Source organism: Talpa occidentalis, unplaced genomic scaffold (genome assembly GCF_014898055.3).
Source record: "Talpa occidentalis isolate TD23 unplaced genomic scaffold, MPIMG_talOcc4v2.1 talOcc4.7, whole genome shotgun sequence".
Taxonomy (NCBI): Eukaryota; Metazoa; Chordata; class Mammalia; order Eulipotyphla; family Talpidae; genus Talpa; species Talpa occidentalis.
In genome coordinates this window covers 62,910,369-62,927,829 of record NW_023605083.1, presented here as the reverse complement: position 1 = coordinate 62,927,829, position 17,461 = coordinate 62,910,369, and the positions used below count along the sequence as shown (strand labels likewise).

The following is a 17,461-nucleotide window of genomic DNA, read 5'->3' as shown; positions in this document are numbered from 1 at the left end:
TGAATGCCAGTGAACAGGTGACCAGGAATGTCTCCCTAACACATGAGAGCGAGCTAATTCCACAGGCAAAGCAGTTGTATTCCCAGAACAATCACTTGGCAACTGGCTACACTGGTTTTGGATAATTAGTCTTGGATTAGCTACTTGCTGAACAAGGAGGGGTTTATGAGACATCAACCACCACCTGATGGAGAGGGCTGTGTTCCTCTGGGGAAACAGAAGCCTAATCACATAAAATTGGAAAACAAGCACATTGTCTGTAACACACTGTACCTGACGACTCCTGGTCTTTTTTTTTTTTTTAAGATTTATTTATTTATTTTATACAAGAACCTGTGTACAGGCCAGATGTGCAGAAGAGTGAGAGGACTCACTAGAGACAGAGTGGGGAACAGAACAGGCAGATGACCGAAATACACTGCTGAGGGGAGCAGTAGGTGGTCCAAGAGGTCTGCCGTGCCATGTGGGACCCTCTCCGGCTGGCCGGGATTGCACCGGCGCTGCAGAGGCTGCGGGCAGCTTCGCAGTGCTCAACTGCCTGCGCCACCATGGGAGGCCCGACTCCTGGTCTTTTGATCTATTTAGCTGGTTACTTTCAGGTTTGGGCTCCTAACTTAGAACCATGATACAACCTGATCTCATTCAGGCATCTATCTAAGAAAAATGAAAATATATATCCACACAACGGATTATTTTTAACTGTCCAAAATGGAAACAACTCAAATGTCCTTCAACTGTGAATAGACAAAACATGGTATCCTCATGCAATGGGATACTATGAAACAATAAAAGGAATAAAGTCCTGATATCCTACAACATGGATGAACTTAGAAACACATCAGTGAAAACCCAAGACGACATGTAACTCTTTTTATATAAAGTGTCTAAAGAAAGCAACTCTATGATGACAGAGAAAATGGGTTAGTGGTTGCATGGGATTGGGGTTTAACTGTAAATGACTTGCAGGATCTTACTGAGATGACAGTGTCCTGAAAATGGGTTATGGTGATTGCCCAACTCAGAGAATTTGCTAAAACTCACTGGGACACTTGAAATGATTTTTATGACATGTAATTTATACCTCACTAAGGCGGTTTAAAAAATAAGTATACACTCCAGATTCCCAACTGATACTGGTACAAATTTGGGGGAGTATAACTAGGAAACATTCTGGAACAAGCTTTTTCAAGAATTTTACATATTTAATTTTTTCTATAAATTCTATCTTTTCAGAAGAAACAAACCAGGGTGCCTATCTTTGCAGAAAAAAAACTTAAACCAGGGCAAATGAGTCTCATAAACCATGTTCCTTCCATGGCTTGGATGGTTCTGACTAATCCATTTAGTAACTATACAGATAAGTGTATCATGATAATATTTAAACTGTAAGCTCCCCCTCCCCAGGGGGACTAGGGGCACAAAGAGGAAAAGAAAAATACCCCGAGGTAGCGGTACAAACGTAAACCTACTATATCACAGCAAATATTGCCAAATCTCAGGTGAGCATTAAGCATCTCTTCACTTTCATAACCTGAAAGTCTTCTGGTTTAGTTGTCTTTTTATAGGAGCTGCTGAGCTCATTTCAGCTTTAGGGAGCTCTTTACTGCTGAGTCAGGGGTGCTCCTCCTCAACCCCACGGCCTGAGTCCCAAACCCAACTGAGTCCCAAGCCCAACTGAGCTGCTTTTTCGGTTAGTAATTATCATTCAGACTCCACAATGAAATTTATAAGGAATAAGCTACTCACATATCTATCTACTCCGTTCCTTCAAAGTCTAATTTCACAACAGAAGCCTTAACTAAAAATATATTCTGTATCATTTCTATATTCTTGTTCTGAATCAAGGGAGTCTTTTTAAATTTTAGAACATATATTTACCAGGTGGAAGGGGATCATATCAAATTCCTACAGCTAGGAATAAGTAAGTCAGATTAAATAAATGAGTAAATTTGGCTTGTAGAGAAGTTGATTCTCCATTTAAAAGACTGTAGCTACTACCTAAAACCAGTGGAATATCCCATTGAAACATGGGCAAAATGTTGTCAGCCCTTATAATTTTTCAAGATAAGATTTTTTTTTTGGTATGAAAAATTCCTAATTTTTAAATGGTAGCAGCTAATTACACACACACACACACACACACACACACACACACACTCAATATACCAGGCAGACCAGATGACCATGTTCAGTGGCCCAATCTTAGCCTATGCCCTTTGCATACAGAATGCTTACACACTAAATATATATAGGACGCTCTTTTAGTATAGGCAAAAATTAAAAAAATACTATTCTATTTTGTGAAAGATAAACTTTCCAGAATAGCTGTTATCAGCACCCATTCCCTTCCCCACCCCCTGTCCCCAAAACCCCCATTCTGTTTTCCTAGAAGTGTTGTTCTTATGGCTGAGATGGTTCAGGTACATGCCCACTAGATTCCCAACCTCCTCAGCCAGCCAATGCCCAGAGGAGAAACAGGGTGGGGGTTCTGACCAATTAAGACATTCCCTGAAAGCAAAGTTGTCTGAGTTTCACTGACGTGCCTGTCAGTAGTATTCCAGTGATTGTATTCTAGCATCAAGTATTCAAAAAATACACTGCATTCTACTATGCTGGAAGGTCAGCATCCTGAGCGAGGACTCTCCTACTGGGGAAACATGAAAAATCCAAGGAATCAAAAAATGTTTGACTTTAATCCCCTCAACTTCAGAGTAACAGAGATATAAAAAATAAATAAAATAAACCTTAGAATTCCTGAGTCCCACTTACTCATTCTACCAGTAAAGAAACTAAAATTCAGAGAGGTCAAATGATTTGCTCAAGGTTAGATAGGGAGTTGCTTGGCAAACTGGGACAGAATGCATGCTCTCTGACTCCAGTCAATATCTCTTCCTCCTACACTACATGGTAATGAAGTAGAGAAGAAAAGGAAATCTGAAAAGATGGTAAGGATGGTCCTGTGCATCCCTCCCCCGCTTTTTAAATTCACATTTGGCTTTTTAGAATCATTTCAAGTCTCATACTACTCTCTTGACTTTGCATGTGATTTTATCAACCCTAATGCTAACCTACCGAAAGGTGACATCCTAGCAAATATGTGTGGTGAATGGGAAAAAAAAATATTCCTAGCTGCCAACCTATCAAGAGTAGCAGCTACTAATCAATGCAGGTTTTCTTTTAAAAGGGTCAATTTGGAGCAGATATCCCCCCCCACCTTACCATAATCCAAAATTACTCTCCAGAATGGAATCCCCGATGCCTGATGAGGCCTGAATTACTCTTAAATGTCTTCTCACACTCATTACATTCATATTCTCTTCTGCCAGTATGAATTTTTAGGTGTTCTACCAGAATTGAGCTTCGACTAAAGGTTGCTCCACAATAGTTGCATTCATAGGGTTTCTCTCCAGTATGAATTCGGTGATGTTCATTGAGAGATGAACTCTGGCTGAAGGATTTTCCACATTCTTTACATTTGTAAGGTTTTACACCAGTATGAATTCTCTGATGGCGACTAAGGAGTGAATGGGTAGGGAAGGCTTTCTCACACTGGTTACATTTGTAGGGTTTTTCTCCCGAGTGAAGTCTCTGATGGTAAATGACAGATGTAAAATGGCTAAAAGTCATCCCACAATCATTACACAAATATGGTTTTTCCCCAGTGTGAATCCTCTGATGACGGGTAAGGCAAGAGTTCTGTCTAAAGGCTTTTCCACATTCACCACATTTATACGGTTTCTCTCCAGTGTGAATTCTCTGATGTTTGGAAAGGGATGAGCTGTGACTGAAGGATTTTCCACAATTGTTACAGGTATAGGGTTTTTCTCCAGTATGAATTCGCTGATGCTGAATTAAAGATGAACTGTCACTGAAGGGTCTCCCACATTCTTTACACTTATAGGGTTTTTCTCCAGTATGAACTCTCTGATGCTTAATGAGGTGAGCACTCAGGGTGAAAGCTTTCCCACAGTCATCACACTTGTAGGGTTTTTCTCCACTATGAGTTCTGTGATGTGGCGTGAGGGATGAACTGTCACTGAAAGCTTTTCCACACTCATTGCACATATAAGGTTTCTCCCCAGTGTGAATTCTCCGATGTTTGGTCAATGAGGCACTATAGCCAAAGGCTTTTCCACATTTGCTACATTTATGGGTTTTTTCTCCATTATCAGTTCCCTCATCTTTATTTAAGGTTGCCTCTTGACTCAAATCTTTGCAACATTTTTCACACATAGAGGTGTTTTTTCTCTTAGTCAGAGAAGAGCTTTGAGTCAAGGCAATCCCACAGTTACTACACTTCTGTGATTTATCTGCCAGATGAATTTTATGATGTTTCTGATGTTCAGTAAGAGATGAAGAATGATTTAATGTTTTCCTGCCTTCATTAGATTTCCGTGATTTTTCTCCAGCATGTTCCTTGCGGTTCAGAATGAGATCTGAATGAAAACTGAAGGGTTTCTTGCATTCATTATACCTCCGAGATTTCTTCCGTAAGTAGACTCTCAGATGTTTAATTATGTCTGAAGTTTGTTTGAAATTATTTCCAAAGGGAATCTTTTCTGGGTCAAATCCCTCACCCTTACTGCCTCTCCCATGAGTTTTCTTTTGTGTGACTGCTACTTGTGAATAGTCCTTATTACTAAACACCTCTTCTAAACTGCCATAACGTTTCCAGGATTCTCCCGTCAAACCACAGTCATCACCACTCAGGTATCTTTCTATTATTTCCTCTAAAGTCAATTCTTCCATAAGAACATCTTGAACAGTTTCCTTCAATTCACCTCTAGGATCATACTCTAATAAAAGAAATAACAGAATATTTCCTGTTTGTAAGAAAATCAGCTTATTTGGGACTGAAATAGGAACAGACAGTAGTGATTATAAGGAATGGCTGGACAGTTCTCAGTTAAGAGTCTTATAAAACAGGAGAAAGAATGGTGATTTAGGGAGACTATGTAAACACAGGGGCTAAGAAAAATTTGAAGGAGATGAAAGTTTGTGCTTTATAGTTATAAATGAAAGTTCTCATCCTCATTTCAAATTTCTGTAATAGGCTCAAACTTACTCTCCACACATCCAATCTATTCTCTTGCCAAACTGATGAACATTTATATTTACCAAAAGCCAGGTCCCATACCATATCATGCACTTATATTTCACATAATTTTCAGAACTGCATGAAATGTGCCTATCACTGTTCCTGTTCTATGGATGTGAGCTACTTAGAATGTAAGCAGCCTGCCTGAAGTCAGCATATTTGTAACCCAGTCTGACATCAAAGTCCATACTTTTGATCCCCATACCATACTGCCTCTCTTCAAAGCAGCCAAATAGCACTAGGTTTATAGAAAACGTTAAGTACACGTGTTGCCCAGATATGCAACAATATTTTACCCAAATCTGGCCTCGGCAACCTTATGGATTCTCTAAAATCAGGCATCTACTTATTGTTCCCACTACTCTACATTCAATTTCAATTCTATTCTTTCAGTCTTAACTGCACACCTGCAATGTAATCCCACAGCACCTTCACTGTTACAAACGTATAAATTTGTAGGACTTAGAGTTCAGGTCTCCTCAGAGCTTTCTCCAATACCATATGCTCAAGTCTTTTTTAAACAGATTAACTGATTACCCAAAATTAACCTATTAAAAGGTCTGCATTTTCTTCTAGAAAAATTTCTATATATTTTAGAACAGAAAAACTATGTAATGTGTAGTGTGACTTTTTTTTTCATTATGTAATTCTTTCCCCTCTCATTGGTAATTCTTCATAAATATAATTTTATTCAGTTATATGTAATTTATGTTTGATTTATGTTGGTTAGTTATTCCATCATTAAATATTTATGAAATGATTATGTTCTCAGAAAAGTCATAAAAGGACTGCCGAACCAAAAGGTAGAAAAATCTCACCACTAGACAATGATGAGCAGAAGTTTCTGAGCATTGATCTCTGGTCAGATGATGTTTGCAAAAATCTTTGCAAATACGATTCATAATATATTGACCAGAGATGCTGAACTTCTGTTGTCCACAGCTATTTAGATTTTTTTAAAGCTTGTCGGTTGTTTTTAAATTTGACAGTTTTGTATTCAATTTCTTTACCCATCTTTCTAAGCGTAAAAGAACTCAAGAGTTCCTTTTACATGAGCTTTTTATAAATTATGGCAATTGGCGGTTGTCTATCAAAAGTTTTCTTACCAATTGTGTTGTAAGTTACTTTTTAAACAAGTTGTACATCTAAATGATCCTTCTATTACATACGCATCTGGGGGGGGGGCGGGTACAGAGGCTGTTAAAAGTACTTAAAACACTTTTAGAATTTATTTTTTGGAATTACTCTCCCAAATTCTACTTCAGCCATAATAAATCAATTGTTGTCATCATTTGTTTTAATTATACTGAAAACAGCCAATGGATTTTATAAAATTAATTGTAAAGATGAATGAGGCATGAGGAATTACTTTTTCTTTAAAATAAACCGAGGTCTTGATATACCATTATTTTTATTTTTTATTTTGAAAATTTAAATTTAAAATACTTATTACTAAACTTTAAGATAAGGAAAGGATAAAGAAAAAAATGTAATCCCTCAAAGGTAAACAGTTAACATATATGGTCTTCAGATATTAAAAATCTATGTGTACCTATGTATTTAGACAGATACATGTATATGTACTTCTTTTTCCTTTTAACAAAAATGGGATTGTACTATGCACACTGTCCATTGTGTGAATCCCTATTTATTCCTTAAGATTCAATTTAAATGCCAATGAAGTCTTTGCTCCTGTATTTTCCCACTATTTGTTATACATGCCATGATTATAGCCTGTATTATATTACTAACACTTATTTTGGTATCTGCCTCTGTGGCATTCGTAAAAATGCTCCTCTGAGGTCTCCTATGGGCTGCTTCCCTATCACCCCTGCTGCTGCTCTGATTCCTCCACAACCTTCACCCCGAAGTCATGTCCCCACTGCTCTCAGTCAGCAAGAATGGCAGCTATATTTAGGTACATTTCTGTGAGTCACAGGACTCCTCTGATAGATGGGGTCGATTCTGACTCAAGGACTCTTTAGGCCTTGCCAAAACTTTCTTAGAATGCCACTTCAGTCTAAGACTCCTACCCAGGCTTTCTTCCTTCTGTTTCTCATGCACAAGTGTTTGACCTGCATCGTTAAGCCTCTGGCAAGGCTAATCACATCTTGACACTTACTTCTCTGAGGACCCAACTCAGAGTCCACCCACTAAAATGAATATTCCAGGAACGCAAAGGATCTATTCTCATCATCTTTGTATTTTAGCATCTGTCCCACCCAACATTTCAAAAGTTTTTCCCAAGACCTTGGTAAACAACTGTTTTAATTTCTTTGTCTACTTTTCACCAACTTACCTATTCTGGAGCCTTCTGAGACTTCTTTTTCCAGCAGCCATGGTAATTCAACCCACTTTAGCTGGGAAATCAAATCTAATTTGGAAACCGGAAAACCTGCTCACAGAGAAAAGAGTAGAAAGTGGCTGTTCATATGTAGAACAAAGGCATCCCAAAATTCATACTTAGCTGTTGGTTCTCTAGGGAAGAGAAGATGCTGTTCAGTACAGGCATCTATACTGGAATTTGAGGAAGAATGTTGGAAAGGTATGGCTTGATGACAGCAAAATGATACTCAACATTTCAAGTATAATGGAACAGACTCTTTATTTTTTTGCAAGTAATACTGCAGAAAAATATTTTCAGGACCCATTTTTAGAATTAGTCATATCACCCCTGCATTCCCAGCCAGAAACAGCTGAAGTACTCTACACAGCCCTTATCTTTCAGTAACAGACAAAAAAAAAAAAACCACAGCTTAAGGAATTTAGAAAACCTAAATAAGGGACCAGGAAAAAAACTAATTATAATAAAGTAAAAAGCAAAATCAACAAGCAACTATAAACCAGAGAAACACGGTGGGGGGGTAGGAGAGGGGAGGGAAGGAGGGAGTAGGATCAAAACAGGGTAGTAGGAATTGTATCGGCACTATAACCAAGATGAAAATGCATATATTGTGCAAAAATGAAAAATGATGTAAAAAATGTATAAAAATAAAAAAAAAAAAAGAAACCCAGCTTAGATGCTAGATCATGAAAAAAAGATGTCTTTACCCAGAAATTCTAGGTTCCTAAAGTTCTCCAGTAATACGTCCTTATAAAGCTCCTTTTGAGGAGGCTCCAGCTTCTTCCACTCTCCTCTGGAAAAGTTCACGGCCACATCCTTAAACGTCACAGGCCCCTAGAACACCATACATGGTCTTTTTGCATTGGTTTGTTACCAGATTGATCCCAAGGATTCAGCGAAATGCTTAGGACATAAAGTAATCACTTTAATAGTACTCAAGTATCTAAGAATTCCAAGGCAACTTACACAGTTGCATTTTATGGTTATTATGAATAACACAGAAGCAGGGTAATGCACACTCCCCACCTGTTCTATTGGTCCTTGGTGTGAAATGCTGTGCAGGGTTTCTCTGGGATGTCTAGCCTCAGGAAATTCTCCCTCACATACTGATTTACAGGGTTAAAAGAAAAATACTAAATGAAGGATACAATTTACATTCCTAGACCCCAAACTTGCAGAACGAATGCAAGCTAACTAATAATTGAATACATTATAGTAGTATCAGTGATGACATTTCCAATGTTAATTCCCAGTTGATTATCAGTAGCAGTTATTTCCTATCACAATCAAACAGGAAACTATATTGAATAACATACTCACTCTTACAGTTACTCCACAAACAAGCACACTGACTCATTAAAATGCACTTTCTATAGCATCCTCTGCATGGCCTTTGCACAGTGGCTGTTAACACTTGTCTTAGCTTCCTGTGAGCAGTGTAACAAATTATGGTAATGGTAGTAAAACAACAGATGTATTTTCTCACAATTCCAGAGCCAGAAGTCTAAAGTCAAGGTGTTTGCAAAGCTGCATTCCCTTCCGAGGCTCCAGGGTAGAATCTGCTCCTTGCCTCTTGCAGTTTCTGATGGCTGTCATCCTTCCTTGCCACTCTTTGGTTTGTGGTATTATCCCCTACCTCTTCCTCTGTCCTCACAATGCCTTCTCCTGTTCCTATGTTTAATCTCCCTCTGCTCTCTCATAAGGACACTTTCTGGATATACTTTCTGGAGCCACTGTTAGCCTACTGCAGCACCTCTATCCACTACTGTGAAAAAGAATTGCTTTTTCTTTGCTGATCTATTTGCATACAGGAAATGCGCTGGATTATCACCAGCTGCTTTTCTCAACTACTACATGAGTATCAACACTTGTTTAGTTGATTCTCCGAGGTTCTCCAAAGATTGTATTATCTGCAAATTATACACATTTGCCTCGTCTCACTGCAAGAATATTCAGAAGACTGCCTGTTCTATTCCAACACTAATCAGTTGGAAATGTTTTAAGTCATGCTAAGGAAATATAATTCTATTTCCGCAGAACTAATTTTATCAGGAGTACCTGCTGAATTTTAGTAATTTTTGTTTGTTTTTATTAGAGACAGACTTGTGGCCAATTTTGGTAACTGAAATAAAGTAGCAGGTGAAGAATGAGTAGTAAGAATGTGAAGAATCTGAAAAGGAGACTAGTCAATATTCCAGTACTTTACACCACTCAGTAGCAGCTCAACCAAGCATTCACTTAAGAGTAAAAGCCTGAGGGCAGAAGCTTACCCAAGACTCAGTATGTGGAAGGACGGAAACCATCTTATCTTCTTCAGGGTTCTCCTCTTGGGAAATAACAGATTCTTGAGAGATCAAATCTAGGAAAGGGAGAAAATAAAAAATCCAGTCTTTCAAATGGATTCCTTACACTGGAAATTCTTTTATATGTCTCATGTCTCTCTGGAGAAAAATGAGAAGAAACAAAAGGTTCCTACTCTTTAAGGTAGACAGAGTAGGCACAGATAAATTTTCTATTAAAATCCAAGCCTTTTGGGCCTCCTTTGGTGGCGCAGGCAGTTGAACGCAGCACTGAGAGGCTGGCTGCAGCCTCTGCAGCGCGGATTCGATCCCGGCTGGCCAGCGAGATCCCACATGGCGAGGCGGACCTCTTCTGTCTCGCCTGCTGCTCCCCTCAGCAGTGTATTTCGGTCGGTCTGCCTGTTCTGCTCCCCACTCTGTCTCTGGTGAATCCTCTCACCCTCCCGTGCATCTGGCCTGTACCCTGGTTCTTGTATGCATGAATAAATAAATCTTTAAAAAAATAAAAATAAAACCCAAGCCTTACTCCTTACACCATAAAACAATCGTTCAATTCCTAAGTTTATAAAAAATACCATTCATCCAATACCATCTGTTTTAATGTATTTAATTTACATAATCATTTTAAAAATATTTGAGATGTGTTACAGTAAAAGCATTTTTCAAATGCATGAACTTTTTTTTAAATGTATTAACTTGCTTTCCTCAGTTCAAGCATAGTTTCTCATAGTGCCTTGTGTAAGCGTCACTTATTGAATGAAAGCACAAAGCTGATCTCAAGAAGAGATTCCACCTCTGGAGTCACGAGCAAATTCCTAAAGATAGAAATCAAAAATTGGAACACGTGAACTAAATGTATCAAGTACCCTGAGATACCAACAGCTCTTCGTCTAATAAAAAGTTACTTTTATAATCATATTCTACTTTCTTATGAAAAGAATTTTAGGTAGCTGCTTAGACAAGCTATAGAAATTAAGGAACAGATAAGTAATCAATGAGAAAAGACAGATTAAGGAAACTGTTCTACCTTAAAGAATGCAGGAGCACTCTGTCCAGGAACTTCTCCACCACAGGGGCTCCACAGAGGCCTTAGTTTAGAAAGTACCATGTTACAGGGACAAATATTTGTAGTCTTACTAGAGGAATTTTATATAAGCTGAGCCACATGGCCTCAAGTGGTTATCTTCTCTAGTCTTTTAATCAATATTGTACAATGACATAATTGTTACAATTGTGCTTCTATTTATACATTTATACATAATTTATAATAATGTAATTATGAAAAATGTAATTCAGTTGTTTCTCCCCGAAGGCTGTGGAGATGCACTATCCAGTAAGACAGCTGTTGCCATATACAGCTGAATTTAAATTTAATTAAAAATTCGTTCTGTTTGCACTAGTTATCTTGCATGTGTGTCATCTAAGGTACAGAACAGTACACAGAACACATTTCCATCATTTCAGATACTGGGCAGGGCCAGCCCAGAAACGTGCTGCTTCACACAACTGGGGCCAGAAGCTGAGGCTGCAATGTGAGCCATGCCTCCAAACACCTGCAGACAACTTCCTTCTCGCTTGTGTTCTAAGGTCCCCGCTAACCCAGTGGTGAAGGGAAAGAAATTAGTATTTCTTGAGCATCCATGCTGTTATATCTCATGTTGTTTAATCCTCACAAGAGAACTGCAGAAAAGATGTGATCCCCTTTATACAAATTTTAAAAAAAGAAATTAAAGTTCTGAGAGGTTACATAGCTTGCCTGAGAGCAGAGTAAAAGGCAGGGCCAATTCAAACCCAGTGCCAACCACAGCTAGACTCTACCTCACAATAAACTTCTTTCTTTTGGCTAGGTCACTTTCACACCTTGCGATGTGTCCCACACCCTCCCTGCATCTATAAACTCACCTTCCTTTTCTTCAAGCATTTGAGTCAAATCCTCTATTAGGGTCACCACTTCCTCACTACTCTCAGGATGTTGTGACTTTACCCAAATCCCGATCTCCCCAGGCAAAATGGTCAGGAATTGCTCAAAGACCAAAAGCTCTAAAATCTGTTCTTTTGTGTGAATGTCTGGCCTCAGCCATCGAATACAGAGCTCCCACAATTGATTCAGGGTTTTTCTGGGTCCAGACACATCTGAGTAAGAAAACCTTCTGAACCTCTGTCTGAAAGACTCTGGCTCAACAGTGTCTCCTCTTAAGAGAGCTTCTTCATCCCCAGAGGCATCCACTTTTAGAGCCGTGTTTTGTTCACTTAAGACCAGAGTTTTAGGGTCTGGGGAGAGGGTGGTCATCTTGTTCAAGGGCACTATCGCTTGCATGAGTATCACCAGCAGCAGTCCAGTCGCCTTTAGCCGCCCCTCGACTATCAGTACACTCCTCCAACAGGCACTAGAGACAGCAAAAGTATGAGAATTCCAAGGATTCAGCTTATGGTCTTGAAGAAACTGTAAAGAAGATTAAATAAATAAAACAAATTGTTAACTCTGAAAATACTGTTCTTGGTTTGGCTGAAATACATATAACTATGCACATAACTTTCAGAAGCCTAGAACAGCCCTGCCCAACTACTATGTTAAAGAATAAATTTTTTTGTAAGTGAAAAGCCAAGCTGTTATTTAAGGGTAATTGCAGGTATGTGCCAAGGAAATCATTCTTTCAAGCTAAATAGGGTCCTATTTACAAGGGTATTCAACAACTCCTGCCCCCTCTCAGTGCATGGCCACACATGTCCCACCACTTGCTCAAATCAGTAGTCTGATTTCATATCTGACTCTTATATTTCTCGCATAATCAATAACCAGGTTCTGGTGGTTTAATTTCCAAAGCACTTCCCCATTCTATCCCAGTGAAAAAGCAGACATACAGTTTCTTCAATTCAGTTTCACGCTGTAGCCTAACAATTCCCTCTAATATGAAATACATGGTCCTATCACTCCCCAACTGTCTCAAAAACCAAAAGCAAAGGTCATGCATGATAATGGACAGAGCCTGCCCTGATGATGTCACCTCTTAAGCTCCAGCTTCCCCGGATGGACACTGCAGCCATAAAGATGTAGCCCCCCATTTTCAGACTGCTCTTAGACATTCTCATTTTTTTTAAACCTGACTCCTTTCACCTGTCACCTCTTATGTGAAGATCTCTGATTCCCACGTGCAAATTTGCACATTCTTTCATTCTCAATAACTGGGGGCAGCCACAGAGGTAGATGTGTTGGTAGATAAGGGGTCCCCCTCTCACAGAGCACCCAGGAAATAGCAATATAGACTAAGATGTGCTACAATGCAAGTGACAAGACACTCTCCTATTGCAATTAAGATACCAATAATGACACAGCCAGAAAACACAACTGGGTACACAGCATACACGAAGTCACTTATTCTTCTGCCACATGTTAGGTGCCCACCACCTACCTGGCGCCCTGCTGGCGCCTGGGACTCTGCAGTGACTAAAACGCGCATCTAGATCCCCAGGGAAATTACAAATGAAGCTCCATGAAAATGTGACGCAGGTAGAAAGAAGTTCTTAAAACCGGGGCGGGAGGTGAGGGTTGCCCACCCGGGACGCGCAGCAATGTCTGAAGACATTTTTGGTTACGGTGGCTGGGAATGAGGGGTGCTCCCGGTACCCAGTGGGCAGAGTCGGAGATGCCGCTGAAGATCCTGCAATACAGCGGGTCTCCCACTCCGCCCCATGCGCACCCTAGGACCTTTCCCGCTAAAACAGTCAAAAGTACCGAAGTTACGAGACTCCAGGCTCACAGAGGGGATGGGCAGAGGCACAGGCAAGCTCCATCACTCAGGAGCGCACGTATCTCCCGAGGAAACTGCAGCAATGGGAGTGCACGGCGAGATCGGTCGGCTGCCCTCGGTCCCCACCCGCCCCAGCTGCGCCATCGGAGCCAGCAACTCGGCTGCGGACCCCAAACTAGGAACCCGGGACAACCAATACCTGCGTCAGCACCTGCAGCCAGCGAGGACCAAAGCGCCACTGCAATGAGCTTCTAGAAACTGGTCCTGCAGGAGCTGCGCGCGCAAGCCCGCTGGCAGCCGCTGCGCCTGCGCAGGGGCGCAGAACTACCATTCCCGGGATGCGCTTGTCCCGTTTTGCGAAAGTCCTGTGTTTTCCATAGGCTCCCACCCTGGCCTGTTGCGCATGGATATTGGGAAGCGGCAGGTGGGCTTGACCGCAGAATTATTGCTGCGCCAGAGGCCTGAAGGCCTAGAACCATCTCTGGTTTTCAGGTCCTTGATGTTATATCTCCTTGGTAACCTCAAACCAGCCCTCCTCCTTCCCTCCTTACTTTCCGTGAAATCCAGGCTGGCAAAACCCACCGCAGAAGCATATTAACGTTGCATTCAATGCAATCCATGATTAATGCCACAATTTGAATTAAACAAATGTTAATTTTATGTTTTGCATACCTGCAACCATAACTCAAACCGCCATCATGTGCCACTGGATTATTGAAAGAGCATCTGGATTTCACTAATCTTCACCCTGACCATGAGAAATTCTTCAAAACATACAGCAGATTATGTCCCTCCTCTGCCTTAAAACCCTGCAATGACTTACCATTTCACTTAGCACAAACAGGCAAATCTTTACAGTGGCCTAAAAGGCCTACTGGACCTAACCTTAACCTCTCTGACCTCTTTCCCATTTTCCTGCCTTTGTCTTTTCTTTTCAATTTTATTGAAAAGATTTATTTATTTATGCATGCAAGAGCTGGGGTACAGGTCAGAGGTGTGGGGGGTGGTGGTTAGAGGATTCACCAGAGACAGAGTGGGTAACAGAACAGGCAGATTGACCAAAACACTGCTAAGGGGAGCAGCAGAAGAGACAGGAGAGGTCTGCTGTGCCATGTGGGTATCTCCCTGGTGGCTTGGATGGGACGCGCAGTGCAGAGGCTGTGGACAGCTTCACAGACCTGCGCTCAACCACCTGCACCACCAGGGGAGGCCCTCAGCCTCTGTCTTTATGGCCTCTTCCTATCTGTCTGCTTCTCTCTCTAACCTGCCTGGCATTTCTGATGGACATGCTCCACCTCCAAGCAGCCTAATGTTTGACTCGCTTACCCCTTCCGAGTCTTCTCTAAGTTCTCCCATCACTGTTAAATTGGAACACGCCCATCTCCAGTCCTATGTCTCTTTGTAACATAGCGTATGTTTCTTTCTTGTTTACTACTTATTATCTGTCTTCTTCACTAGAATATCAATACCACAAGGATGAGGATTTTTATCTGGTTTGGTCCATGAAGATACAACCTCCAGACCCTAGAACAGAACCTGGCATATGGTAGGTACTCGATATCTATTTGTTTATTATATGAATGAGTGCTTGCATAGATCACTGGGGAATAGCAAAAAGGGCTGCAGAACTCTAGAATGGTTGTTTGGAGGGTCCTAATAAATGGATAACACTTAGAGGGGTGGAATTGGGAAAGAAAGGCCTTAAAGACAGAAGGAGCAGAATAAGTGAGGTCCTGAGACTTTAAAAAGACAGAGCAAGCTCAACTAAATGAACCACTAGATTCATCTCACAGACAGCAAGACAAGTGGAAGAAAGAGGGCTGTCCCAGGCCAAGAAGAATCTAGCCTAGTCGCAGGTCTGAATAAGTTACTCCTCTCCTCCACCACCTCCTCTTGGCTGACAAAAGATGGAGAGGACATTAAGGAGAAGCTGGGGAAAGTGGAGGGTTGTGAAATGAAACTGGCTTATTAGTTTGACTGGGAAAGACAGAGACACTTTTATTAGTGGTTCACTATCTTTTTTTTTTTTTTTAATAGAGGCATGTTTTTCTTTATTTATTTGTTTGCTTGTTTGTTTTGTTTATACATGCACTGGGTACAGTCAGAAGCGCGGGAGGGTGAGAGAATTCACCAGAGCCAGAGCGAGGGGCAGAGCAGGCAGAAGGACCGAAGTACACTGCTGAGGGGAGCAGCGGGCGGCAGGAGAGGTCTGCGCGCCATGTGGGACCCTCCTCCGGTGGCCGGGGAGCAGCCGGGGATTGAACCGGCACCGCAGAGGCCGCGGGCAGCTTCGCAACCCAGCGCTCTACCGCTGCGCCACCGGGGAGGCCCTGGTTCACTATCTTTATGTGACTTAGAATCACTTAGTGTTCTGTGTTTGAATATAGTTTTTGGGACTCACCTTCCCTACGACCTGCTGTAGGTGATCCTTGAAATACACTTTGCGAAACACTGCACTAGGTGAAATATTCTATAATTTAATGGCATCCTACATATGAATAAATTATAAGGAAAGAATAACCCCTTCTTGGAACTGGTGACCAAACTAGCTTTTGAGTGGTAAATTGTGCATTAGAAAGAGAAATGCCCTGGGCCTCCCTGGTGGTGCAAGGAGTTAAGTCTCAGCACTATCAAGCAATTGCCAACTACCAGCATGAGAGAAAGAAAGTAAAGATATAGAGCAAAGAATCATTCTATAGAGTAAGAACTCAGAAGTTAGGTGGAAGCACAGAGATGGAGAGATGAACCTCCAACAGCAAAGCCAAGGGCCACTGTTCATTGTAACAGAGGGAAATGAGTCAAGGAATGGTGTGTGTGTGTGCAAGTAGCAGACTAGGGGCAGAGAAGAAGCAAGGTTGGGTTGATCTAGGAGATGGGGTTTTGAAGAGTGAGTTTGACAGTGAAGTTGTGGGACAAGGATGTGAGGAGATGAGCACATGTTTTAAATGATGACGGATGGAATCCAACTTAAATAAGTGAGATGAAGTTAAGGGCTAAAATAAAGGAAGAAAGTAGAGAACTAACATAAAGAAAGCAGAGCTACAGTGACAGAAATTAGAAAAATAAGTGGTTGCCAGGCACTGGAAGTGGCCAGAAGGAGTTCAAGGGAAACTTTGGGGGAATACTCTATCACCTGATTATGGTGGTGATACATGATTTTATGGCAATCAACTTAATAGACTATATACTTTTGTCAGATAAAATTGCGCATTTTATGATAAGAGAATTATACCTTAATAGAAATAAAAGCCTATTTGTATATGACTATTCACAGCAGCTTTTTTCAATAATGGTTAGAGAATGGACACATCTCAGATGTTTACAACTAGACTATAGTGGTATATCCATATGATGGAATACTACACAGCAATGAAAAGGAATTGTTGATACATGCCACAACCTAGATGAAACATCAAAATGTGCGAATGCTAACAAAAACAGAATGCATGGTATATGAGGCCATTTATACAAAATTCTAGAGAATACAAACTAATCTATAGTGGCAGAAAGCAGATCAATGCTTGCCTGGGAGAGAAGAGTGGGAGAAATTACAAAGGATCATAAAGAAACTTTTAGATGTGACATATGTTCCTTTTATTGATTGTGGTATGCATGCATATGATACACCATATATGTGTTGAACAAACTCATCAAATTTTACTTTTTAAATGTTTCGGTTACTGTTTATGAATTAAACCTGGATAAAGCTTAAAAATTTGTTACTCAAAAACTTGACTAAGAAAAAAAATGAATGAATGGGAATAACTGAATTAAAGGCAGAATGACAGGCTAGTGGATGGCCTGAAAACTAAAACAGTAGTAAAGTTGCAGGTGGTGACCAAGTCTAGGGTCAGTGGAATGAAGGTGAGGGGGAATGGAGAAGAAAATTCAAGGAACTGAAAGGCCAAGGTAAGAGATGGCTTCACCAATGGATGTTGACATCCAAGGTAGCCAGCATTTAGGAGGGAGA

General features: G+C 40.7%; 1 protein-coding gene across 1 annotated transcript; it reads right to left on the bottom strand.

Annotated features, from left to right (window-relative positions):
- Positions 1 to 2,390: 2,390 nt before the first annotated feature.
- Positions 2,391 to 13,740, bottom strand: ZNF483 (zinc finger protein 483). The gene is made up of 6 exons (XM_037494232.2): positions 13,691 to 13,740; positions 11,645 to 12,185; positions 9,713 to 9,801; positions 8,150 to 8,276; positions 7,398 to 7,493; positions 2,391 to 4,796 (listed from the first exon to the last, which is right to left on the bottom strand). The coding sequence occupies exons 2-6, from the start codon at positions 12,057 to 12,059 to the stop codon at positions 3,232 to 3,234; spliced, it is 2,292 nt and encodes a 763-aa protein (XP_037350129.1). The 5' UTR covers positions 12,060 to 12,185; positions 13,691 to 13,740; the 3' UTR covers positions 2,391 to 3,231.
- Positions 13,741 to 17,461: the final 3,721 nt, after the last annotated feature.